The sequence below is a fragment of the Meleagris gallopavo genome, chromosome 1, assembly GCF_905368555.1.
Source record: "Meleagris gallopavo chromosome 1, MGAL_WU_HG_1.1, whole genome shotgun sequence".
NCBI classification, from domain to species: Eukaryota; Metazoa; Chordata; class Aves; order Galliformes; family Phasianidae; genus Meleagris; species Meleagris gallopavo.
The window spans coordinates 73,707,686-73,735,377 of NC_139404.1; the positions used below are offsets into that span (position 1 = coordinate 73,707,686).

General features: G+C 38.0%; 1 protein-coding gene across 1 annotated transcript in view; it reads right to left on the reverse strand.

Moving 5' to 3' along the window:
- The window catches only part of ANO2 (anoctamin 2), a 183,267-nt gene that overhangs the window by 80,209 nt on the left and 75,366 nt on the right, over positions 1–27,692 (reverse strand). Inside the window, exons 10-13 of the mRNA XM_085234124.1 lie at positions 27,375–27,535; positions 23,981–24,060; positions 21,749–21,751; positions 6,679–6,762 (exon numbers count right to left, since the gene is read on the reverse strand). Coding sequence (XP_085090250.1) covers positions 6,679–6,762; positions 21,749–21,751; positions 23,981–24,060; positions 27,375–27,535 — 328 coding nt within the window. The remainder of the gene's footprint in view (positions 1–6,678; positions 6,763–21,748; positions 21,752–23,980; positions 24,061–27,374; positions 27,536–27,692) is intronic.

Below are 27,692 nucleotides of genomic sequence, written 5' to 3' on the forward strand. Positions count from 1 at the left end.
GGTAAACCAGAATTTAAATTGCATACTGCTACGTTATTGTACTAGGCCACTCCGAAGGACTGTTTCGTATTTATCTTGAGTGCTTGCAAAGCAGCATCCTGTCTGTATAAACCTTCAGGAGCAAAACAGGAAACCTGAAAAAACTTGATTGTCATAAACTTGGAACCCTCCAGATTTTCAGAGTTGGCTTGCCAAGGTTCATTGTTTAAATTTCATCTGACTGGCTCAGTTTTATTTTTGCTTGCCTGAAATTTCTACCTCCAATCCTTTCACCAAAAGTTATCCAGGGATTTAAAGAAATCTCTTAATCTCAGAATGGTCATTTTTCCTACCAAGCAGATATGATTGCAGCTGGCTGATCTACTTCCATTCAGAATTCAATCTTGCCATTAAGTATTATACGAAAGTTGATAGCTTTCTTTAAAAACAACCAGCAGTTGGACTGGTTTCTCAAAACCATGATGAGTCAACTGAGCAGCTAGGAATCATGAAAGTGAGGAACTCTTTCAGTAAATGCCTTCAGGTGGATAATAGATAGAAGAACTGTGTTCCTCCAGCATTTTGATTCTCTTTCAGCCTTGAATTCATTTGATTTGTCTAATGGCTTCTTCGGTAAAGAAAAATATTCAGACGAATGGAATTGACTTATTGGATTGACAACTGTGACTGCATGGGAACTGTTGAGTCATGGTCTGAACCACTGATTGATTACCTGAGGCAAGGCCTGGACGCCTACCTGTGCGACCTGGTGTAGGGAACCTGCTTTGGCAGGGGGGTTGGTCTCGATGATCTCTAGAGGTCCCTTCCAACCCCTACAATTCTGTGATTCTGTGACTGAGTCAACCATGGGAGCACAGGTGAAGGCAATTCATCTGTGTGACCAGAAGGGATGAAACCTGGCTCCATCTCTCCTACACCCTATTTAAGGGCTGACTGCCACTAGAGAAGGATCTCTTTCTGGAGATCTCTCCCTTTTGAGTTTTTTAGTGTGAGCATAGGGCACAGGTGATCGCTTCATTTATTTTTGATTGTCTCTTTCCACCACAATAATCTTTCTAACTATAAAACTGTAAAATACCATCCTATCCACACCACTCTTCTAACTGTGTGTTTGTTAATTGTACAGTGACATTTAGTTACTTTAGGCACTATAGCTACACATGCAACTGGAATGTATTCAATGCATCCTTTTTTTTCTACTACAGTTTCTCCAAAACTCAGCCCTAAGTTGGCTCTGGAGAGTTACAGCAGGGCTTTCAGAATTGTTTTGAGAATAGCAGGCCATTTTAAGAAGTACACGTGAAGCAATTCCTCTAGTTTTGTTGTGATCTTCATGATATCCAGTACTATAACTCACAAGCTTGAAATTATATTTCCTAAAGAACACTACAGTTTGCTATGTTGCCAGTTAATTGACAACAGATCCAGTGAAAGGAAAACAATAGCAATAGCTTCTTTATGGTTAAAGTTAATAACAATAAGAATTATTTGAAATTATTTTGTTTGCTTTATCTATAAGTTAAGGCCTCATATTCCACATTTCTATATTTGATAATATTGCCCTTAAAATATTGTCCAAGAAGATCATATTGGCTTTAATTTTTGTGTCATTCAGAATCATTTTTGTCAAGATAAAATATCTCCTTTCATGAAATGATGTTTTGCATAGTATTTGTAAGTTATCCTTCAGAAAAGCATAAGTAATGAAACAGCTACAATAAATATTAATCTCAAAAAAATAAAACACATTTTTTGTATGTTAGCAACTGCGTGGGAGGATTGATAAGGTAGCATATCTGATCATTGTCCCAGATCCATTACCTCAAAAGGCCTGGTAAAACTTCTTTGCTGATACCTTTAAATATGTGTTACATGCATTCGGACAAAAAGTGTAAAATTAATATCAGAATAATTGTCCTACAAAAAATTCAAACATAAAGACTCTTTCCTTACGCAATGTATATTGAAACATCATAAACCTGAAATTTCCAAATCATGATGTATTATTATAGGGAGCTGTTAGGTCACAACTTCAACTGGTGATTGAGCACCTGGTGAAGGGGTGTGGCTGGCCTAGGGAGCACAGGCAAACTGTTTGCGTCTGTGCTCTCCATGTGACCAGAAGGGGTGGACCCAGGGTGGAGCTACCCCTGGGTTCATGTAAGGGCCAGCCAGAGATGCAAGAGCATCTTTTGGACCTGGGTTATTCCCTGGGTTGCTGTGCAGCTGAAGATCCCCTTCATCAGCTGGATGAGTTCAACTCATCTGTATGTGTGTGACTATTGATTTATCTGTGAATATTTTTCTTGGTGTTGTGAAGAACCTATCAGAAGAAATTTTGCTTATTCATGAGCAGATCAATTATGAATATGTAAACCAGATTTTTTTTTCTGTATTTTGTTACATATTGATCTCTTTAAAGTACTTATGTCTTAAATCTGTAGGCAGAAATTAACCAAACCCTTTTAAGGACTTCCCAAGTAGGATGGATTTCTTCTATGAGAAATGTTGTGTGGTACACTTTTACTGCAATTCTCATTTGCAGCTTTGAATAAGGCAATCTTTTAATAAGGATCTTTCATTTCTTTCCATTGATGTACAATTACCAGGAAAAAAAAAAAAAAAAGAAATTTGTTCATCTGTCTCTTCGAAAGATTCCCTTATTTTGTTATTTAAGTTGCTTGAACATTTAGTTTATGAGTATAATCAATACTACAATTTCAGCTCTAAAGTGAAAAATTCTAGATGTTCCTGAACTTCAAACTATTAACAATTATTCCATAAGTAAACATGGGGTTTCTTCCTCCTTTAGCAGCTAGGCCTCTGTACCTTGCTATATTTCCTCTTACTGCTTATTTACTCATACTCTTTACAGGAAAATGAGACAGAATTGATGAGGAAAACACGAGATGCAAAGCATAGAGAAATAAAGACAGATATTTAGAGGTAGAGTAGAAGAAAAGCTCGGAAAGAAGGAGGAAAAAGAATAGAAAGGACTATGATAGGAGATACAGACCACTGTAATGGAAAGAAGAAAGGAAGGGAAGAAGTAGGTTAATTTTGAAAAATCTATTTGAAACATGGGAAATGTATCAACGCTTTTGAAATATTATTTGAATTGCTGTAGGAAATGAGGCCTGACCTATTTTTCAGATGATTCATCTCAATAAGAAAGCTGAACGTAGAACATGAAAATGAGGCCCAGATTAGGCATAAAAGTGTAATGCTTGATCCAGGAAGTTTTCTATGCTTTCCCTAAGACACTGAAATCTTCTAGACAAAGGAAAGATGACAGCCGGTATCTATGAGTTAGAAAACATTCTGGGTAGACGTTAAAGAAATTGTTCCACTGCTAATCTATGAGGATTTTCTTTATTGTTGTTTGGGGAAGGAGTGGGAAGGATTGGAATTATACAATACCATGTCAGTCAGGTGGAGTCTTCAAATAAGAGAATAATTTAATCATAGATTTTCAGCTAAGTTTGACAGTTAGACTACAGACAGCAGTAAAATATAGAACTATTCTTCCATGTTGGCATCAAACAACTGTAGAAGTTTCCTTTTGATTTTTCTGATTTTTATTCCATAGAACTTTAAGAATATAAGGAAATTACATGGAGGGTTGAATTTCTAACAGTTATGTTTGAAAAGATAAAATTCCATTTTAACTCATTACTGAATCTCTCTGATATTACAAATGCTTTACATTACAAACTAAGTCTTCTTTCATTAAATTTGTTTTTATGATTCCCAGGTGACATCAATAGGATAAAAATGATTTGAATGATCAAATAAGAATTCAAGTTTACCTATTTCATGAAATACTACAGTGTGAAAGATCTTCCAAACAGCTTGCCATTCTATTTCAAAATCAAGTGTATCATAAAAATTAACAGATCAGCAGGCAAGTGTTTTTTTCAACTAAGTGTAATAATAGCTAAAAAATTTTAGCGGTTTCAACTGGCTTCTTCAGCTTTTCAGGGAGTAGATACCCAAAGAAATTTAATGTAAATGTATTTAAAAATGCGGACACGATTGCGGCATGCATTAATATAATATCATAATCATCTTGGCAACTATCTTAATTTAATGTTGTTTCCACAGCCTATTTATGTAAATTTGTGCCAATTCTAGGCTTCTGTTTTAACCTTGGAAATCAATAGCATAAAATTTTCCCTATAAGTATGGTTAATGAAAGGTAAAAAATATACTCGGATACAGGATTTTGTAACCAGACACAGGAAAGAGAAAATACTCTAGTTTTCCTTATTCAAGCATTGGCATTAAATCAAAATCCAGCAGACTTCAGGAGTCTTATTATTTAATCTGAGACTTTGCTATAAATCTGTAACCTGTTATAGTCTTTCACTGGACACAATATGATAGTAAGTCAGTAACTGCAGACTTTATTACTTATTTTGGAGAAAATGGTTGCTATGGAGTTAGCATATGTGCCCAACAGCCCACCAGGTAGTGGACGTGATTGTTGCATGATCAACTGCTGACTCCCCTCCCCCAGTTCGGGGGAGGCCATTGCCTTGAGCAACCAGAGATGCATGAGTGCAGAATGAAGAATATATATTAAAAAAAAAAAGAAGTTCAGAGGTGGTGGTGGGTGCTCCCTCCACTGAACTGCAGCCATACAGGTCAACAAGACATCACTGATCAGCCTGCAGCCCCCTACAAACCAGCAAGATATTACTGGACTCCTAGTGGTTACTGTCTCTAATTCATAACCTGTTTAATAGGATTCCTGATTGCTGACTTCCCTATCTTCCCTGCATTCCTTAACTGCTTAGAACCTCTAATAAACCAGCTGGTAAACATTTGGACTCATTTGGTGTCTTAATCTTGTTCTGGGTATATATGTTGAACCATCTCCTCCAACAACTGGAGCAAGGCATCCACTCACTTTAATAGGAAGTTCTGCATCACTTTTGTAAATAAGCAGCTTAGGCTTCAGTTAGATAAAGCTCATAATTGTATCTGTACTCAGGACACTGAATGAAATTGTACTGAACATGAGATTTCCACAAAAACTCAATTTCTTGCTGTAAAACTAGTCACATCCTCACCAGAACAGAGGGACAAACATACTGGAAAAACACAAGTAGTATCATAGGAACATGCATCTAAGTAAACTCTAATTCAGTATTCTCATGAGCATAATTTTAGCATTATTTGTAGTCCAGAAAGCATCAGCTGCTGAACTGCAGACTTCTGATTTCATTTTAGGTAAGTAATTAGAAGTCTTAGTCACTAGTGTCAGAGCTGTCATGGTTTTATGACTTTTTTATTTGTATTTTGCATCATAACATCATATAGTGCACTGGGAGATAAAAGAATTAATGCTCTGGTTCTGTGGATATTTCCGGGTACCTGGTTCTCAGAAGAGAAGAACTACATACCCCAGAGGACTTTGCATAGTTCTGTTTGATTTCTCTTCAGAGGGAAACATAAAACTGTTGGTAGATCATAAGACTTCCCTCTTTTTTCCACCTTCTAGCATGTATGTGCTCCCAGCCATATCACCTCAGCTTACTTAGAGTAAGGCCTTTGGTTTTTCAAAGACTCTCATTTTATTTATTAGCTTCAGTTGTTATTATATAGTATTATGGTGTGTTATCTTGCATTCCAATATCATATTTAGTGAGTTCATTTATTTCTCTGCAGATGGTTGCGCTGTTTTGTTTTTAGGCCCATCTCCCTACTCTTTTCCCTTTCCTGGGGTGTGGGTCCATTGATTCCTCCATCCCACTAGTCACAGAATCAGGCCAAAACAACCCATAAACTGTTGACAGAGCATACAGCAAATTACAGCTGTTTACCAGCTATGTGCAAAATAAGTGACTTAATTATACTAGTTATCAAAAAATATTTAGGCAAGAAATTCATAGAGATCTATGTCATGGTATGACAGTGAATGAAGATACAATGAAACTGAGACTTCACAGGCATCTGTGTATTCACGTAAAACAAGGAAATCTTTAACTGCAGACAGACCTGTACTTTCATGAAAAGCCCAATACAACGGGATGTCCATTATTAATATGATCAAGTCTTGTACCCTGGCTTCTGTCCAAAAAGATGAAAGTACTGAGCCAGAGACCTCATGGAAGCCTATGCCTTAATATCAAGAAACCATGCAAAAGCTACCAAGTCTTGAAATGAGTAAAACATACAACTATTTAAAGGCAGAGAAATAAAGGATTAAAACCTCAAAAAATCAGGTGGAATGGCTACTCTAGTATTCAGTACTCATCATATTTAATGTCTAACTATTCAGTATCTTCTGAAGTGAAAAGCACTGGTACATTTGTGGGTTAAAATTAGGGACCAGACCAACAGAGGACATGTGGTGGTAATGGTCTTCTACAGGCTGTCTGGTAATGGGGAGATTGTTGACAAAGCCTTCTTCTGCTACAAGAGGCATTACACTCACAGGCTCACATCCCGATGCGTGATTTCAACCATCCAGATATCTGGTAGGAAAGCAACATGGCAAGCTGCAAGAAATCTATGTTGAGGATAGCTTCCTTGTCCAGGTATTGGACAGACCAACAAGAAGTGGTGTGTTACTAGACATGGTGCTAACCAACGCAGAGTAGATCATTAAAGAGGTTAAGACCAGAGACAGCCTGGGCTGTTGAGTAAGAGAAAAGATAAGCTGCAACTTACTTCATTTGTATTTTCTATTTTCATGTTTTTGTTTTTCAGCTTTTTCTGCAGCAGTTTGGTTTCATACTCTGGTCTGGGATGCTCCTAAAAAAAAAAAAAAAAAGGAATAAATAAAGAGAATAAACATTATGATCAGGAACTGTCTAAGACTGTACCTCAAATCAATAGGAGGTAATCAACACCACTATGTAGACAATTTTACATTTGGAAGCATCTCTCTAGAGTTGTTTGCTCCCTTTGAAAGGGAGGGCCCAGGAATGTTTATTGGCTGAAGATTGGCATGGGAGCAAATCAAACCAGCTTGATACAAGAAATAGATGATACTGTTTCATCCAGTGAAGACATACAAGCTGGCCTCTCCCTGCTGCTTCTTGTCTGCTGACTTAAATTTGCAAGGCCAGGAATAAAAGAGTTCTCGCTGAGATCCCAAACTCAGAATCTGTCACTCCAAAAGTAGCTCAGCCACTTCAGACTGTAAGTAAGAGTTTGTACTGTTGTATTTAGGCATTGTCAACTGAACAACACAACCTGCTATGGCCCATCTCTACTGAACATCAGCACCTGAAACCAAGACATCACTGGATCAGGGAGCAGTGAACTGCTCTGCTTTGCTGTGTTTGTATATCTGTCTGTCTTTTCTTGTTTTCTATTTTTTCTCTTCATTTTCTTTTATTTTTTTTACTCTTTGTAGTAGCCATTGCCTAAAATTGTCTTAACTGTAAAGCTTATTGATCATAATAGCAAATTAGCCAATTTTACCTTCAAGTAGTTGTTGTTGTTAGTTGTTGTTAAGAAAGCTTTCAATAAGTAATTCCTGTCTATTATTCCTTTGAGTCCTGAATGACTTCATCACAGTATATATCATATATTATGGTAGTATACCAAACAAATCTAAAGTAAACTCTAGCACTGTAGCTTGCTTTACAATTAAATTTCATATACTATTCAGATTAATAAAATATATTCAAGAAGAAAGCAAGAAAGGGTACCTATTGATCTACATTCAGTAGATCTCTGCTTTGAAAGTACAAGTATCACTTAACATCATGGAGTCCTTTTGCACTACTTATGCTTCACATAAAAATCAACATCACAATTAATGAAGTTCAGGAATCACTATAGCAATTCTTTTCTATTGCCAAGTTTTTCTTTAACTGTTCACATTTGGTCAAGTTATGTTTAATTTTCCTAGTAACCATTTCAACGTCCTTTAACTGCATTTCACGCACCTACATCTGGATCAGAACAGTTTATCTGTTTTCTCTGAATCTTACCCTTGAGTAAAGAGACTACAGGACCTCCTGGAATGCAGGTGTCTATATTTATTTTTTATGAGAATACCTCATGAAACAATATTTTATAATACAGATCTAGAGATATTTGAACAAAATTTTGATTATATATACATGGATATAAAGAAAAAGTTCAACTCTATGCTGTAAAAACAGCAGGATTCAGAATCAATTCTTTGTCTGAAAATGGGAAGAGTTCTACAGTTAGGACAATGAGCTAGAAATATCTGTGATGACTTGAGGAAATCCAAATACCCATATAAGGATAAATATGAATCCTACGATGCTGGAAGGGTACGGAGGGAGATGAGGTTCTTTTATTATTATATACCCAGCGTGAGATTAAGAAACAACGGTTCAAATGTTGGTCCGACCAGTTTATTATAATCCTAATCAGGGAGACGGGGAAGGGAAGGAGGGCGATAGAAAAGAGAGGAAATAAAGCAAGAATTGCGTAAAGCGGGGATAGTCACCACCAGGATCCCGCAGCAGTCCCGTTGCACGACGTTTCGATGATCCGGATCCGAGGTAGAAGCAGCAGGGGGGGAGAGAGAAGCAGCGTGGCCGGCCTTGGGCAGCAAGCAGGTGGCAGAAGGAAGTCGCAGAGCCGATCCACGAGGAAGCAGCAGGACTCAGGTAGCAGGCCCAGGGGAATCCGCCAGCACGCAGGAATTCGGTGGTGAGGGATCTGATGGCAGACTCCTTTCTCATGGTCCTTTTATCCTCCTTTTTCTCCTGCCTACGTGACATCCCTGGGCGCTTGAGCAAGAGTCATGTGCTATCCCCCGAGATGGCCATCATCCTGGGATAAGTCCACACAAAAGACCGCTTCACAGCTAATTAGCTGCAGCTTATCTTCCTCTCCTTGCCCCTGGCCTTGTCCATCAAGGTTCTCCAGACAAAGGATTTCACAACCTTTGCCCAGGACTTGCCTGGACTTGTTCATCTATGTCCTTCAGACAAAGGATTTCACCACCTTTGCCCAGGACTTGCCTGGACTTGTATAAGTCCATCTGTGTCCCCAGCAAGCTTTGAGACACTGATGTTAGCAGAATAATATCTTACACCATTATTGTAAGTCTAGGAAGGTTAAAAGATGGAAGTTAATGAATAAGCACATAGGAACTTGGTCTTCTAAAGTAACATAAAGAATAGAATCCTTAGAGTTGGAAGGGACACTTAAAGGTTATATAGTCCAGCTCCCCTGCAGTGAACAGAGACGTGCATTGCTAAATAAGGTTGTTCAGGGCTTGACCCAGCCTTGTCTTGACAGTCTCCAGGGACAGGGCACCAACCACACCTCTAGGCAAACTGTTCCAGTGCCTCACTACCCTCGCTGTAAAAGACTTTTTCCTTATAGCCAACCTAAGTCTACCCTCTTTGAGCTTGAAACCATTTCCTATTGTTCTATCACCACAAACCCTGGTAAAGAGTCTGTCCTCTTCTTTTTTGTAGCTCCCTTCAGATACTGAAAGGATGCTATGAGGTCACCTCGGAGCCTTCTCTTCACCAGACATTTCAGCCTGTCCTCATAGGAGAGGTGTTCCATCTCTTGGATCATTTTTGTGGTTCTTCTCTTAACATGCTCCAACAGGTCCATGTATCTCCTGCACTGAGGACTCCACAGTACACCAGGTGAGTCTTCTCCAGTGCAAAGTAGAGGGGCAGGATCACTTTCCTCGACCTGCTGGGCATGCTTATTTTGATGCAGACAAAGATACTTCCTGGGCTTTCTGGGCTGCAAAGGCACATTACTGGCTCATGTACATCTTCCCATCCACCAGTACCCCCGGGTCCTTTTTGGCAGGGTTCACTCAATTTTTTCATCCTAGATTGTACTGGTAGTGAAGGTTGCCTTGACTTAGTTGCAAGATCTTTCATTTAGATTTGTTGAACCTCATGAGATACACCTGGGCCCACTACTCAAGCCTGCCTAGGTCCCTCTGAATGAGATTCCATCCCTCTGGTGTGTCAATCACATCCCACTGCTTGGTGTTATCAGCAAACTTGCTGATGCTCAGCCCCACTGTAGTCAATGTCACTGATGAAAATACTAAAGATTATTGGTAGTACTGACCCCTGGGCCAGTGCATCACTGATCTCCATCCACACAATGAGCCATTGACCACTGCTCTTTAGACTTAATCCTGCGGTCAGTTCTTCGTCCACTGAACAGTCCATCCAACAAATCCATATCTTTCCAATTTGGAGAGAAAGATGTTGTGGAGTACTGTGTTGAAGGCTTTACTGAGGTCCAGATAGTGGCTCTTCACTTGTCCAATGATGCAGTGACACCATCATAAAAAGGCCACTTGGTTGGTCAGACGGGATTTGCCCTTGGTGAAGCCATGCTTATTCTCCCATATCACCTCTATATTTTCCATTTACCTTATCATAAATTCCAGGAGGATCTGCTCCATGATTTTTTCTGGCACAGAGGTGGGACTGGGGGTGGATTCCCAGGATCATCCTTTTTACCCTTCTAAAAAATGGGTCTAAATTTCCTTTTCTTTTCAGTCACCAGGGACTTCACCTATTGCCATGACTTTCCTAATATCATTGAGAGTGGCTTGGCAACTACATCAGCTAATTCCGTCAGGATTCTGGGATGCATCTCACTGGGACCCATAGACTTGCAAATGTTCAGGTTCCTCATGTGATCATGAACCTGATCTTCTCTTACAGTGGGAGGGACATTGCATCCCTGATCGCCTCCTATCAAACCAAACATTTGAAGGCTGTGTGGCAAGCAGTTACCAGAGAAGACTGAAGCAAAAATTTTGTTAAGTGTATCAGCCTTCTCCTTGTCTGTTGTTACAAGCTTGCCTGTGTCACTCACTGGGCAGATTATGCTTTTCTGGACTGTTCTTTTTTGATTGAGGTACCTGTAGAAGCCTTTCTTGTTCTTCTTGGCATCCCTTGCCAAATATAGTTCAAGCTGGGCATTAGCTTTCCTGATCCCATCCCTACACACCCAGCAGCTTTCTCATAGTCTTCCCACGGTACCTGTCCCTATTTCCACTGCCTGTGCATTTTCTTCTTGCTCTTCAGTTTGACCATCAGGTCCCGGTTCAGCCACACCAGTCTCTTGTGTTCCTGTCCTGATTTGCTACACCTGGGAATGGAAAGCTCTTGCATGCTGAGGAAAGCTTCTTTAATGATCTGCCAGCTCCACTCTGCACCTTTGCATATGAGAACAGTTTCCAGGAGGTTTTGTTGACTAAATCCCTGAAGAGCTGGATGTTAGCTTCCCTGAAATTTAGCATCCTAATTCTACTCTTTGCCTGTGTCATACCTCTCTGGAGCTTGCACTCAGTTATGGCATGGTCACTACAGCCCAGACAGCCTCTTATCCTGATGTTACCAATCAATTGATCATTTGCTTTGGTGAACAGCAGGTCCAGTATTCCATCCCCCTGGTGGGCCCTTCAATTATTTGACTCAGGAAGTTATCCTCAATGTGTTACAGGAACCTCTTGGATTGCCTACAGGTATCTATGCTACTTTTCCAGCAGATATCTGGCTGATTGAAGTCTGCTAAAAGGATGAGTGCTTGCAGTCACAATGCCTCCTGTACCTGGAGATAGAAGGCCTCATTGACAAGCTCTGACTGATCTGGTGGCCTGTATTCGACACCAATCACATCTCTCTTTGCCACCTCGGTCTCGATCTGTGATCCATTGTCTTTCAACTTGCTCATGACTATTTTTTAGCGACAGCTCTTCACATTCTATTCCTTTCCTAATGTAGATAGCAACACCTCCTCCCCTCCTTACTTGCCTGTCAATTCTAAACAGCTTGTGACTGTCAATAGCCACTCTATAGTCATGGGAATCATCCCACCAGGTTTCAGTGATGGCAACTATACCGTGGTTTTCTAGTAGCATGGTAGCTTCCAGCTCCTCCTGTTTATTTTCCAAGCTGCATGCATTGGTGTAGAGGCACTTCAGCTGGGCAGCTAGTCTTGTCACCTCCTTAAGGAGCAACTCTTTTATTCCTTTTAAATATTTCTCCATTGCCCCTTCCTATTTCCCCCAGAAGCTTCATCATCTTAAGGCTTCATATGTGCCGCAGTGTTTGCAGCACATCTCAAGGCAACAGGTCCTTCAAATTGAAGCAATCCAAATTAAAAAAATTATTATGTATGTTATGGAAATGTGTATTCTATATAGATAAACAGAAATAATGCATTGTAAATCAAGACCAGTAGTGTTTCTGAGCCATATATCTGTATGTGACTGTAAGGCTTGCTCCAAAAGTAATGCCTCCTACTTTATTATGTTGACCCACAATGTCACAGTGGGATGTTGATGGTATAAAGGTAGAGAATGAACCTTTCTACCAATATTCTGCATTTTGTTGCCATGCAACAAGTACCAGCAGAGGAGTCTGATAAATTGATGTCTGACATGGGAATATGTCTGAAGCAAAGATGTAGAGTTTGAATTTCTTTATACAGAAAGGACCCATTGACATTCAGTGATACTTGATGAATGTTTATGGAGACCAAACAGTGGACATGAGCACAGTGAGGTGGTGGATGGTGCATTTCAACAGTGGCAACAATGACATGAAAGACAAGTCATGTCCCAGATGACCATGTGACTGTTGTCACATTTCAAAATGAAGAATGTCTCAATCAGCTAATCAGCAAATTATGACCATGGAGCTGTGTATGGAGCTGAATATCAGTTTCAGTGCACTGCAAACAACAATGACAATGTTGGAATAGATATAAGTTTGCACCAGGTGGGCCCCACAAATGCTCACATAGGAACAGAAATAGCTCAATATGCAGCCTTTAGTAGGTAAAATGATGTGCACTGTCTTTTGGGAAAGGAAGAGGGAGATTCTTCTGGGTTTCCAGGAACCCTGAAAAACCATCAGTTCTGCTCACTCTATTGTGATTATGACTAAGCTGAAGGCTTGAATATCCAGAATCAGGCCTGGGACAATCATTCTCTTGCAACACAATAATGCCAGGCTCAGTACTGATTTGAAGACATGGAAGCACATTGGCAATCTTGTCTTGACTGTCCTACCCCTCCCATCATATGATCAGGATTTGGCTCCTGACTTCCATCTCTTCTGACCAATGAAAGATGGACTGCAGGGGCAACATTTTCTTAGCAGGTGAGAAACAGTGGATCTCATCCACTGGTGCAGATTTTTACAAGTGTGCCATGCATAGCTAATGGTTGTGACTATGTTGAAAAATAATTTTGTAATTGAGAATTTGCTTTATCAAATAGTGTCATTGTGCTCTTTGTATCTGTTGTAATTTCCATGGAAATAAATAGGAGGCAATACTTTCAGAGTTTTCCATGTATTTTGTACTGCATATATTTTGAAATGTACCCTCAGATTTTTAAGTGCCCTTAAAATGGAGCCAAAAAGCATATGCTGCCATTGCAATATCAAAATACCATGCTTTGTAGGAAACCGTGGTAGGATACAGCATCATTTATTTATCACTATTACATTTGATTCAAATGTAACCCATTGAAATACTTTTATGTTTGTAACAAGAATTTTAAGTTTGAAGCCAGATGCCCCTCAAATTGTTATGGGAATTTATGTTTTAAATTATTTGTTCTACTGCATGAGAAATCACCACTAAAACAAACATTGCAAACATATCATAAAACAAAAACAAAAACAAAAACAAAACAAAAACAGACACAAATCTGGGTATTAACACATTAAAATGTGGCATCACCCAACATGTCAGTAGAACAATGGAACAACTTTCTGTTCACTGTATTGAACTGTAATAAAAAATTTACCTGGATCCTAGAAAATTTGAAATATCTGCGCATATCAGTGTTATGTTCATTGTTTTCACTTGTCTTACAGGAGTATTTAAGTAGATACAGTTATGGACTTACTATCATATTCTTTTAGCCAATGTATAGGCATAGATCTCTTTCTCCAAACAAATGTTTTTGAAGAATGGATTGTTTCTTTCTTTATTTACTGGGCCTTGAACTTGTAATTGGTCCAAGGCATATTACACTCCACAGAGGTCTCAAGAATTTTTGAAAGAAAGTTAAAACAGACGGTAATTGATGCATGAAAGAAGCAAAAGTTTTATAGTTTCCTTCTATGAATGCTGCTCAGAGGTCATATATTTTATATTTATTATTGTCTGGGCAAACTCCTGCCCAAGTTGACAGATAAATCAAACTTGTAACATAATAATCTGATGGATGGGACTACTGAACATGTCATTTCTTTCCCTGTTGTTCCCTTAGCAGAGTTAGATAGGTGAATATAAGAATGTTTTTAGCATGCCAGATCTCTAAGTACCTATGAGTTTTTCACGTGTTAATAAGAATGCCTCACAAGTAGCATGTTTTTTTTCTGTTATCCATGAAATTCTCTACCAGATAGTATTTGTCAGTCTGGATTTTTGCTTATGAAATATTATTGTCTCAGCACTGATTATTTACGTTCCTGGAATTTTCATTTGCCAGGAGTATTCTTCCTTTCAACCTATTTGTCTCAAATCCATGACTTACTGGCAACCTGACTGTCATATATAGCATTTTAAGGAACACTTTATAAAACAACCTAAATCATACACATCAGAACCATACCAACAAAAACTTTACAATATTCAGAATTAATTGGTTCTAGAAGGTGACCAACCTGACCAATCACTGCATTTCCAAACCCTTGTGAACTTTTCAAGTTGAGCTATGATCCAGTTTGGAGCATATCTAATATTAAGAAGTAAAGATACTACTGCTAATCTGAACTGAAAATCTATTTTTGAACATAAAACTTTTTTCCAGGTTTTATTAATTTGTTTCAGCTGTACCAATGCCTTTTTTAAAAAGAGCATGGCCAAAAGAGCACAGTCAAGGGAGGTTAACCTCATCTACTCTGCCCTGGTGAGGCCACATCTGAAGTGCTGTGTCCAACTGGGTTCCCCAGATAAGAAAGACAGGGAAGTGCTGGAGGGAGACCAGACGAAGGTTACAAAAATAATTAGGGGCCTGGATCATTTTTTTATGAGGAAAGGCTAATAGACCTGGGACTGCTGAGAATGAGGAAGTGAAGACTGAGAGGAGATCTTACCAAAATTTCTTATAAATACTTAAAGAGCAAGCATCAAGAAATGGTGCCTTTTTTTTTTTTTTTTTTTTTTTTTTTCAGTGGTGCTCAAGGACAGAACAAGGGGGTAAAGGACACAAACTGGAACACAGGAAGTTACTGTGTAACCTTCTGAAGGGAACATGCTTTACAAAGAGGGTTTACTAGATTATCTCCAGAGGTCTCTTCCAACCTCTGTGTGATTCTTCCCTCCTCCTGCTCAATGCCCTTTAAAAACTCATATCGTTAATTTATTGCCTCACTACAAACACTGCCCAGTTTATTTCTGGAATTACTTTTCTGCAGCTTTAGTCAGTAGATTCAGATCACAGAAGAGACGCCAGAATTGATAGCAAGAATGTACAGGTGACATTTCTATCTATAGATAGCAGAGAACTGTTGAGCTGTTGAGGTCTAAGAAAGCTCCTTCCTCTTTTTCTGTAGAAGGTACAGTGGAATCAGAATATCTAATTCTCAGATTTCTTTGAAAATCTCATTTGAAGACATTTACCTTAACACACTCATATTTGAACATGTTATGGTAAGCATGCAATCAAATATGTTGAGAATTCCATTATTGCATAAGGGATTATTAGTTAACAAGGTACAGATCACAAGTTTTTTACATAAGCCTACACACAAAAATGCCAAAATAATTCTGTACTGCAAAGTACAAAGGCTGGTTTTATCAGTATTCCGTATCATAATATGTGACAGGCTGTTGGATGCAGAAAACACAATGCACTGCGGAGCGGTGTTTCTTGTTTATTTCTAGCAGTCTCACACAAGTTCTGAGTTTCCAAAGGGAAGATACATCTGATTGTCCAAAGGAAAGATATACGAGGATGTACTGTATCTTCCAGGAGCCTTCCGATTCTGAGTGATAGGGGAAGAGCTCTCTGGTCTCTTTCCAGGAGGTGAGTGATGGAGAGCCTGCTGATAAATATTTGGATTGATTTTCTCTCTTGCCTCCTGTTTTATTTTTTGTTTGTTTTCATTTATTACTCTTAATTATTTCGTATTATCTCACATTCCTTTAAATAAATTAGCATCGCCTATCTCAATCAGGTTTTTGATTCTTCATTCCACCTCACGCCCCTCTCCCGCCCCCCCCCTGCCCATTTTCTTCTGAGGGTAGGGAGGACTGTTGCATGATTAACTCCTCAAACTGCAACAGCTCCAAAAGTAATGCTTCCTATTTTGCTATGTTGACCCACAACACCAGAGGCAAATGTTGATAGGAGAGGTTAAACTTTCCAAACAATATTATGTTGCATTTCTTTTGCCATGCAAGAGATGATAGCAAAGAGAAGGTTTTGTTATCAAAATAGCATCTGATATAGAAGTGCATGTGAAGCAAAAGTGTGCAACCGAATTCCTCCACGTGGAAAAAATTGTACCTATCAACATTCATTGACATTTGCTGAATGTTTATGAAGACCAAACAGGGGATGTTATCAAAGTGAGGTGCTGGATGGTGCCTTTCAGTAATGGCAACAGATTTTTACAAGCACAGCATAGAGGCTCTTCTTTATCACTGGCAAAACGTATAACTAATGGTGGTATGTAAAACAAACAAAGGTGATGATGGAGCCTGTATTTGAGATACAAGCAGTATAGAACAAGATGACAAAGAAAGAGGAATTAAGTCACCCCTCCCAGCAACAGTTCAGAAAAAGGGTGAGCTCAGGAATGCAGCCCTTCCCAGTTCAAACTCTGGCATTTCAGAGGGGGACGGGCAAACCACTCAGGCTCTGAGTACATACAGTACATTATCAGCAGTAAGAGGAGGGTTAAGAAGAAATTGCATCCCTTGTTGGGGATACTGAGGACAACACAGTAACCAAGGATCAGAATAAGGCTGAGGTACATAATGCCTTCTTTACCTCAGTCTAGTAAGACTAGTTCCTTCCAGGGCACACAGCTCCTTGCACCACTAGATAAGGATGGGGAACAGAATAGGCCCTGCATGATCCACTGTGAGATGTTTTAGGACCTGCTCCAAAAGCTGGATGCTCACAAGTCCATGGGACCAGGTGGATTGCACCCTAGAGTGCTGAGGGAGTTGGCAGATGTGGTTGCCAAACCACTCTTCATCATTCTTCGGCAGTCCTGGCAAACCAGGGATGTCCCAGTGGACTGAAGACTGGCAAATGTGATTCCCATCTTCAAAAACATCCAGAAAGATGATCCTGGTAGCTACAGACCTATAAGTGTCATCTTGGTGTTGCGGAAGGTTATGGAACAGATAATCTCACGAACCATCATGAACCAAGTAGAGGTCAGCCAGGGGATAAGGCCCAGTCATCATGGGCTTATGAATAGTAGACCCTATCTGAAAAACCTGATTTCATTCTATGACAAGGTGACCTACCTAGTGGGTGAAGGATGTAGCCAACCTGGACTTCAGTAAAGCCTTTGACACTGTCCCCTACAACATTCTCATGGAGGAGATAGCTGCCCATGGTTTGAATTGGCATACACTCCAGTGGGTGAAACACTGCCTGGATGGCCAGGCCCAAAGAATTGTGGTCAATGGAGTTAAATGCAGTTGGGCAAGGGTAAACTGTATGAGTTTCAGTAGGCCAAGTGTCAGGTCCTACAGATCAAAACAACCACAGGCAACCCTACAAGCTTGGGGAGGACTGGCTAGAAAGCTGCCTGATGGAAAGATGCTTTGGTATTCTGATGGACAGTCAGCTGAATAAAAGCCAGTAGTGTGCCCAGGTGGCCAAGAAGGCAAGGGCATCCTGGCCTGTATCAGGAATGGAGTGGCAAGCAGGACTAGAGAAATAATCCTGTCCCCATACTCAGCACTGGTGAGTGCATTTCAGCTGTCATTAAATAATATCACACAGTTTTAAAATCCTTTCTCAACTTCATAAGTATATATGTTATATACATATTCTACAAATAACTTCCACTGAGTTTAGTATTATGCGAAGATTGAAAGAAGAACTATTTCTCCTTCCATTTTTTTTTTCTGGCTTATTCTTTCAGTGACTTTTTGGGAATAAAGATCATAAGATAAATAACAATAAAATGGAAGACTTTACAAAACATTGATATTTACACCTCTTTGTTCCAGTTCATTAAAACAAGAGTTTCTTCATACATTTCCAGAATTTTGCATATTCATTTGATGTTAAAGAACAGCAGCCTCCATTCAAATACAAGGATCAGGGCAACATAATAGTGCTGAGGTTTTTGAGTCAGGACCAGACTGATTGCCCTGTTAACATCAATAAATTAACCTTGCAAACTTCCAAAAGATTAATCTTGCAAGCTGCCAGTGTGGCTAATCTACTTAACAGTGAAGATGTCCTTCCTTCGTATACAGGAAAACTGACCTTTTTAGGTGCAACAGAGGAGAACAGAGAGGGGGAATAATGGTACTGAGAAAAAAAAAGAACTACAAATGGTGCCTAGGAGGCCTTGAATACAGATGGTTCTGGGAGAGAGAGTACTGTTTTATTGTGGGACCTGAAAAGTGCAGGCAGGACTTGTGGGACTGAGAATGGAGAAGGTCCACTCTCCGACTTTTCAGACCTGTCTCAGTCTCCCTCAGAATACATATTCCCTGGCAGTACAAGATCCTCTCACCTTATTCCATATCCTACTTCCACTAAGACAGCTGCCTCTAACCTTCTCTGCTCTGCAAGAAATTGCATTGCTGACAAACTGCTAAACTACCTGGATCTTCTGTATCACTGAGAAAAAGGAGGAAGGGCATAGAAATGGCCCCTGTTCCTAAAGGTGTTCAGTGTTGGATAGAAGATGCAGTAGGCCAAGACAGAACTGTTGGAAAGAAAGATTTTCCTCCTCATCACCCCTTTCCTCTAGCAGTATTTCTTATTTCCCATCATCCATGCAATGACCATGTCCTGATCAACAATGACTTCAGGTCTTCCAAACTCATTCCAGTTGCTGCTCCCACTCAAAGTAACTACCTGTTTCTACGCTTACACAGAAAAGGGTGGAGAAATTAGCTTCTTTTGTAAACTCAGGGAATTGCAGGACAAAAGGGATTATGTCATCCTGAATGGCTGGCCCATGGAAACATCCTAAGGAATTAAGACTACCTATAAGGAAGCAAAAGGTAGTAAGGTTTTTGAGTCAGTTCTGGAAAGGATACAGGAGATCATAACATAAAAGGAATAAAAGAAAGGAAATGATAGCTTGCTTATAGGTCTAGTAAAAGAGTAATGAAATGAACTGTATCTCCAGCATATTGTCATACTTCTCTGTCCCGACAGTGTTGGAATGAAAAAAATTCATGTATCTTAACTGACTCCTTGGCAAGCAATGAAGTTACCACCTGCTTTATTTCTTCCTGTTTACAAATTAAAACACATTTAAAGTGTGCCTTTGTATGTATTTTTCTAATGGAGAAACAGATGGTACTAAATACTTTCCCCTGATTTCTGAGAGATAACATTTGTTTTTCACATTTCTTCCCTAGTTTTTTCTGTTAAAACTCTTATCTTCCTAAACATAACCCTATTAAATCTAATGTTGGAGAGATCTGACCGGAAGATGAGGGCTAATTAGGTAATCCTAGTATCACTAAATAATCAGTGTTAACAGAATTTTAATGAAAATGAAAGAAAATCCACTGGAAGAAGTGATAAATTCTGAAGACATAATAAAACAACACAAATAGATTAAAAAGAATTGAAAACATGATCCTAGTGGGAAAAATCAGAATAGTCATAAGAAAAAGTGCTGGATAATACGTGAGGAAAGTAATCCAAAATATAGTAAAGTAGTAGTAAAGATGAAAGGGAGAGATCTGAGGCAACAGAAGTTATTGTAGCTACATATTTCTTTACCATCACCGATCACTTTTCCTAAGAGACATATACTGTGAATTATTTTGTTATTAGTTATTTCATTTGAGTCTGTTTCACTCTTCTTTTTAATCAAAAAATGTCTTAGTTTCTTTTAGTAGACATTGTTAAAACTTAAACAGTTTGCCTCCTTACTTTGCGATGTGGAAGACAAGCTGAAAACATCAAATCAATCAGCTCATTAAAAACTTACAAAAATTTAGTAGAGAAATTCAAATTAAACCATGACCCAAAATAAGAAAATAAGGGGAAAATAAGATACATCTGTAAACAATTAATATCCAAAAGGCTGCTTGATATTTAATTCTATTATCCAGCCTACCTTCCTTGTTATTTTATATAACCTCAGTTATAATCCTCAGAGTGTCTTAAAGATTTCCTTAAGGATTCAATAAATATCTGTTAGAAGTCAAACAGAAAAAGAGAAAAACTTGGGAATTGAAATCCACAAAAAAAAAAAAAAAAAGGAATTATTTTAAAGAGCAGAGGATCTAAACTTAAAATTGTAACTTACCAGGTATGTTTCTAACAAAGACAGACAGCTAAATTTCTCCCCATACTGATACAGTATAACAGCATTGAGTACTAATGCCTTTTCTGACTTGCATTTCAATTAGTATGGACTTTTCTGTCTGTCCATTTTTTATCCCAACTTCTGTTCCAGGTTCTAAGATGTCATCTATCAAATTTACTTTTTCATTCTGGATGACTTGGTAAAATAAGGTTCAATCTCTCCACCCAGAAAATCCGAAGCAGGAACATACTGGGTCCTAGAAATACAATTTCTGAATATTCATGGGAAGCCAGTAGTTTCTATTCTCCATATAATTAGAGTTTCTCAGTATTTCCTTACCCTTTTTCTCTTGCAAGTAAAAGGGAGTTCTTTCACATCCTCCTCAGCTACATCCTTTATTACACAAACAGAAAAACAGAACTTGCATTAGGTTTCACAGATACACATCTAGTATGAAAACACTCGCACTGAGTGCTTTCATAGTATTTCAAAGATTCATGTGATCTGTTTTCATGGTTCTAGTCTTTTTTTTTTTTTCCTTTTCCTCTCCCATTTAGTTATTAATCATTCAACTACTTTTCAAGACAATTACCCATCTAGCAGTCTAATACTCAATGACATCTATTATTTATGTGGATTTGAGATGTAGAAACATCACAAATCCTCTAAGCCTGTACAGCTGCCAGATGCACATATGCATATAAGCCTTGGGGAGTCTGCTTCCTCAAACAGCTATTTGCTAAATGAGTCTCTTGTGTGATTCTTCTAAAGCAAAAGATTCAGCCTAGCGTGTTTAAAGAAAGTAATTTTACTGAAATTTTTATAGTCGAGAGTCCAAAAAAAATTACACAGAACACATTTATTTCAATATAATTTTCACAATGCCCTTCTAAACTCATCAGCTCTTACAATCATCGTCATGTTTTGGTTCCATAACTTCCCTTTACCAAGAGACTTAATAACAAATAACTTAATCCCACCTGGTCTTAAAACTGTTAAGACTCCTGAACATATTGCCCCTTTCCTTCACACTCTGTTAAGTGATCCTGAGTGTTCCTCAGAGTCCTGTTACTTCCCTCTAGCCTAGCCTGATCAGACATGATTTTCCATGTTCCACCATGATTTTCATCAGTATATCAAGTCATCTGTAAACACTTCACTGCCTGAAGTGATTAGCACACCAATGAAACACAATGTCAACATCTATCTTAGAGACAAATTTATCTTCATCTCCATTAATTTAAAGGTGAACAAATCTGATCTAACTTTTTCATTTCTTCATTTATATCAAGAGAATGACAAAATGATATTCTGACTTCCTGTTTAAGTAAAATGTCAGTTCAAGTGTCCATTTTGACCATTACTTCTCACAAGAGATCTGGATCGGGTAGAAAATGTCCAGAATAGAACAAGAAAAAAAGACATATAGAAAATAAGTTCTAAGGAAAAAAACTGAAAAAGTAGAGGCTAGTTCATTTAAAAAAAAAAGAACAATATGTTGAATTTTGTTGAGGATGGGGTAATCTCTTTATCTTTGCATAAAGGAACAAGTGATAATGAACAAGGAAGTAGGTTTAAATTAGACATTAGGAAAAGCTTATCAGCAGTAAGAAGAATTAAATCAGTAGTATCAGAACAGATTGCTGAAGGAGGAAGTGAAATCTTCGCTTACAGATTTCTTTAAGAACAAATAAGACAAATATCTTTTTATAATAATTTAAATAGAACTGATCCTACCACACACAAGGGACAGCCCCTCACAATCCTCTCCAGCCTTTTTTTTTTTATGGTTCTGCACTCCTAATTCTTCAGCTTGTGTTAAGGTGTGTCAAACCCCTTTATTTGTCATAAACAAAGGATTCTTGCTGATCTCATGGTTCCTGTACACAAAACTTCAACACTTCACAACTCTTAATCACAGGGCTCACAAATCTATAGGTCCTTTCACAGCATTTTGCAAATACTGTGCGAAACCTCTGTATTTTGCAGTGTAAGGGATTAACTTGAAATTCAGTAAAATCTTCAGGGTTCATCAAGCACACTGCAGAGTAAAGAATTTTCTCTCCTTCCTCGGTTCGTAATGTAATCAGTACAAGATTGCTGTTCCCTCAGCTGACAGTATGACATTCCACATAGGACAAGCAATAATTTTTGATTGCTGTTGTACTGAGTTTATATCACACCTTAAAATGAAAGTATTGTCCACTTCATCATTGAATAGGGATTAGTAAAAATGTTGAGAAACCAGAGGCAAAATAGGGTAGGTTGGAAGGAATACTTCAGAGGTCTCTCACACTAAAAATGGTGCTGAAGGCTGCATTTTGGGACAGTGACAGGAGGTCACTAAGGTTTACTGTCTATGTTATTTTTTCCATTTTATCCAGTAATTCTTATCTGAAAAATTCTACAACAGTGGAAAATACAACCATACTACAGCATGAGGTACTGACTCATGACAAGATCTTAGTTTTCTCATTTATTTGAGCTCTACTTTCAATCTGAGCTGAGCTTAAGAAACAGGGCTGGAAAGTGGCCCTGTTCTAGCTTTGTATGTGGTCTGATATTAAAGGAACTGTGCTGGAACACAACAAAATGTGATCAGATTCCTGGAATGGGTGTTGTAGGACTGCCTTGATCTGATAGGAGAATTAGTCCATTTCTTCAAGTCAATAAAGAGAGCAATCAACAACAAATTATTCTTCATAGGTACAGAAAAGTGATAAAAGAATCTAATTGCTGCAATTCTTAACTTCTTTGTATTTTGAGCAGCATGATGCTGAATCTGACCCTATTTCAATGCCATGGCAGCATCTATCAGTATGGCATATGTAACGCAAATGCATAGTTACCATATTTAAAGGATATTAAGGGATATTTAGGACTAGTAGTTCCTCTCTTTTTAGTCAGAGTTTGAAATTAATCCTCCGATGACATTCAGTAATTTAAACAGACAGTACACTGACACAAAATAATATCTGTGAATAAAACTAAAAATGTACTTGGGATGTTGTAAATAGTAATAAACTATTATCTCTGACTTTTCAGCCAACTCATGTACAGTTTGAAGACCTATCAGTTTATTGCAAAGCACTTCAAAAATGTTCTTGAGTAATCAAACATATTGATTGCTTTAAAGAGCTCTGAGTGAGTACATGAAGCTTAGGATGTTTTTAATATGGCATCATAGATAGAGGACAGACCTAGATGCAAATATTACTTATGTTATCTTAACATATTACAATTGACATCAGAGGATTTGTTACACATAATGAAATGGCATCTATATGACGAAGTATTAACTTCATTCCGATATCATGTTCTGTACAATAGCATTTTCAACAAGGAATGGGCTGCTGACATCTTTCAATCCTTTTCAACACTGATTGTTAAAATTAGAATGCTACTACATATGTGAAGATTTCCTGAAGGATACATTGACACTCAAAACTGTACCGGGTCTAGCACTGAACTGAAGAACATTCATTAGAAAGTATCCTTGGATTGAGAATAACTTGTACAGTAAATAAACTCAGGGAGAGGAAACTTACTTCTTCCTCCAGTCCAGTCAGATCCCAGAAGTAACTCAGCCTCATCTGTAAACGCTTCCACTGCTCAAGGAAAATAGTAGCTTCAAAAAAAAAAAATAATAAATGGGAATTATAAATTCACTATTGTGAATGTTTGTGTTTCTTGTAAGCACCATCTGATATTTGAAGCCCATTATTCTAGACTCTTTAAAAATTAGAATTGGAATGGAGATCTTTCTTAAGAAAGAACATAGTACAAGTACAGAAACAGTAATTACTGTATTTTTTATTTTTTTTACAAATAAAGTACAGAAAAGAGACTTCACAGATTGCCCAAAGGCACTAGAAAGTTCTTGTCAGGAACTGAACCCTGAACTGTTGATATGTACCCCGAGAACATCATATCTCTTAGTTTATTATGAGCCACAAAGCATATAATGAAACAAAACTTAGACCTAAGTATTAATATTAACACTCTAATTATCCAAACAGTCTTTCAGTCAGAAACATGAGAAGAAAGTGTAGCCTGCTCCTGAAATCAGTCATTGATACATATATGTATATTATGATCCATTACTGTATGGATGAAAATAATCTTTATTTGAAATACATTAGGGAATAGTTGAATGATTTCACACTGTGTAAGCACATGACCTTAGGGTTTTGCAAAAAGCCATGGGCCAGTAGTTCAGTATTCTGTTTTTCCTTTTTCATTAATTTGAAATAACAGATCATGTAGTGCTGTATTTAGTCTCTTGACCTTCTCATAAATGCTGTTTCCTCTAGATACTCCTTTGCTTAGCTAGTTGTAATTTATGGACTTCTGGATTTACTAGAAATAGCACTTACTGTTTGCTTGTGGATACATATTTCCAGAAAATTATAGCAACATTATTCCAGAATATATCAAACATGTATATAAAAACAATACACAACAATGGACTGTTTTCCATTTTCTTATAGTTCTTTTCCTCTTTTCTGTTGTTTCAGAGAGGTTGTTTGATCACAGCTGTATTTAAATCACTTTGAATACCTTGTAGATAACTCCAAGACACAGAAGAATGGAGATTCAGATCTAGCTTCCTTCAGTTTCATCTACACTGGGTGTGAGCTACATGATAACAGTGTGAAGAGTTCCACTGCTATTAAAACAATCTGAATCTTACATAACACTATCCATTCCCACAGTTCACTGTGATCAAATATTTCCGCACTAGAATCCTTTATTTAAGAAATAAAAGACAAGATTGTCAGTATACTGGAAGTAAATCCAGGTGCTCAGTAATTAAGTTTCTAGTCTCTCTCTCCTTACAGAAGAGATGATATGCAAAAGTTATTTCAACTATGTTTTGAAAACTCAAAATATTTTAGATAGCCTAAAAAAAATTATTTTTTAAGGCGCTATTACTCACTGAATTTTTTCCAGTTTTTCTAGACATAATCACTACAGTGTACTAGCATTTCTGAAATTGGAAAGTTTGCATTAATTTACATAAGCAGAAAACTAGACCCACTTCATGTCGACAGGTAAACTGTGGCCCATTATCTGCCAATTTACTTTCCAAAAGGTAACCGAAGTAGGAACATAAGACACAAGACAGTAAATTCATCTTATTTGTAATCCCTCTAGCAGTGATTACATATTATAAAGCTTCTGTTGAATGATTTTCAGGAAGTGATAAACAAAATCTTTCAATTTATACAGACTATTCTCTGTCTGCAAGTTCCTAAAAACTTCAACACTGTTATGCTCAACCCCAAGATAATAGTCTTTTTCTAAAACAAGCTGTGAAATTTCAATAGAGTTAGAGTAAAGCACACTGCTGAGTTATAACTATAGAGAAATGTTTGCTCAATTTCATATTAAGAATTAAAATTTCCTTCTGTGAAAAATAAGAAAATTAAAAAAATCATTTTTACAGTAGCAATTACACCTTTAACTTTCACAGTAAACAAGATCTAGAGTGAATGAGGGCATAGCACCAGCAGTGACACACACACATAAGCACAGCGGTTGAGGTGAAGCTAGACAATACTACAATGCATTCATTGCTGTTTATGAAATGTTTTGACCCCTCAGTGAGGCAGAGTATTTTTACCATTAAAGAAAACCAAGCTTTCATAAATATATTCTAAGTACAAAAATAAGAATAATAGTTCCATTTTTCTCAGAATCTAATAAAGTTTTGACAAAATTGTGTCACTAAGTTGTCTCACTTGGAAGTGGAAGGGCTTAAATTAAACCCTTTTAGTTGCATACCCCATGGGAAAACCCAAATACACTCCAGTCCCAAATGCAGACGAGCTTAATAGGACTGCCACTTCAATAGAAAATGAAGGAAAACGTGACAAAAATTAGAAGTGAAATCAAACAAGGAAATAGAAGGGAAAAAAGATGCAGTTTCCCTACCTGGACTACCCATCTGTTCTTCATTCATTTCAAATTTTTCCGTTGACTTAATAATTGTAATAATTCCTTTTCCAGTTTCAGCACAGATTGTATTACTTGCCTTCTGAGGAAACTTTGCCAACTTTGGAAAACTATATGCATTACCACTCACTCTAATATCATTCTACTCTGTGTAAGACTACTATTTTCTACTGCCATGTATCAGCTTTAATTTCAATGAAAAGTCTGTGAAAGACAAAACTGTTTTTCTTTTGTTGTCTCAAAGTTTGCCTTTCTGGTAAAAAGACTCTAAATGAGAACTGCAAATTATCTAGGGGAGCAAGTGGTGGGTGTCACTATGCCACAGTACTTTTGCTTATAATTGTCAAGCAGAAGCAGACAAGCAGTCTTTTTTGGGGGCAGTTTGGAGGATGTAGTAACTGGAAAAGGCAATAATCTTGTGCATGGCAAGCCAGCAGGAAGTGGAGACTTCACTATCCGTTGGACCAGGTACATCACACTAACAGAGAGAAAAGAAGAAGGAAGACACCAGAGGAATGGGGGATGAAAAGCCCTCACTAAACTAAGGACTTTGGGGAAGAATTCCCAAAGAAACCTTTGATGGAAGACTACCCTGATGGGAAAAAAACCTCTTTGGAAGAACCCCTCCAGGCCTGCTTGCTGCAAACCTTCCTGCCTTTTTCCCATCCACTGCAGTGACTGGCTGAGTTTCTGAGATCAATAAGAGCACTAAAGACCATGCTTGGATCCACAGCGGTAACTATCTCTCTTGCTTTCTACAAAGACTCCTTGTTTTTTTCCCCCCCATCTTTTTTCTATCACCTATCTTCCCTTCCCCATATCCCTAAGCAACTAGGATTTGTAATGAACTGGTCAGGCTAGCACTTCACCCATCACATCTTTATCACGCCATCAGGTATACATATATTAAAAAGAACCTCCTCTCCGTACTATAAGTTGAAGCAAGACAGAGTCCAATGATCAAGCTTTGGAAATCTTACTCACCCCAGAGAGCCATAAAGATAGAGAAGAAGACTGTGGCAGGATTGTCAAATAAGTGGCTAGCTTGAGCTGTAGAACATGCAGAGCTGAGGTTCCAGTAATCACAGAACTTGTCACAGAGAGGGCACATGGTGAAGGTATTATGCTGGTCACACATTTCCTTACTGTCAATGATAAGACCATGAGTTCTTAGAGTAAGAAAAGGGTTGTACAATAGTGATATCAAGAAGCAATTTACAAGATATTTTCAATATGTGGCTTGCAGTAATAGGGAAGAAAAGCCTATCAGCTCCGTGTCTCTTAACAACATATTGCCAACCT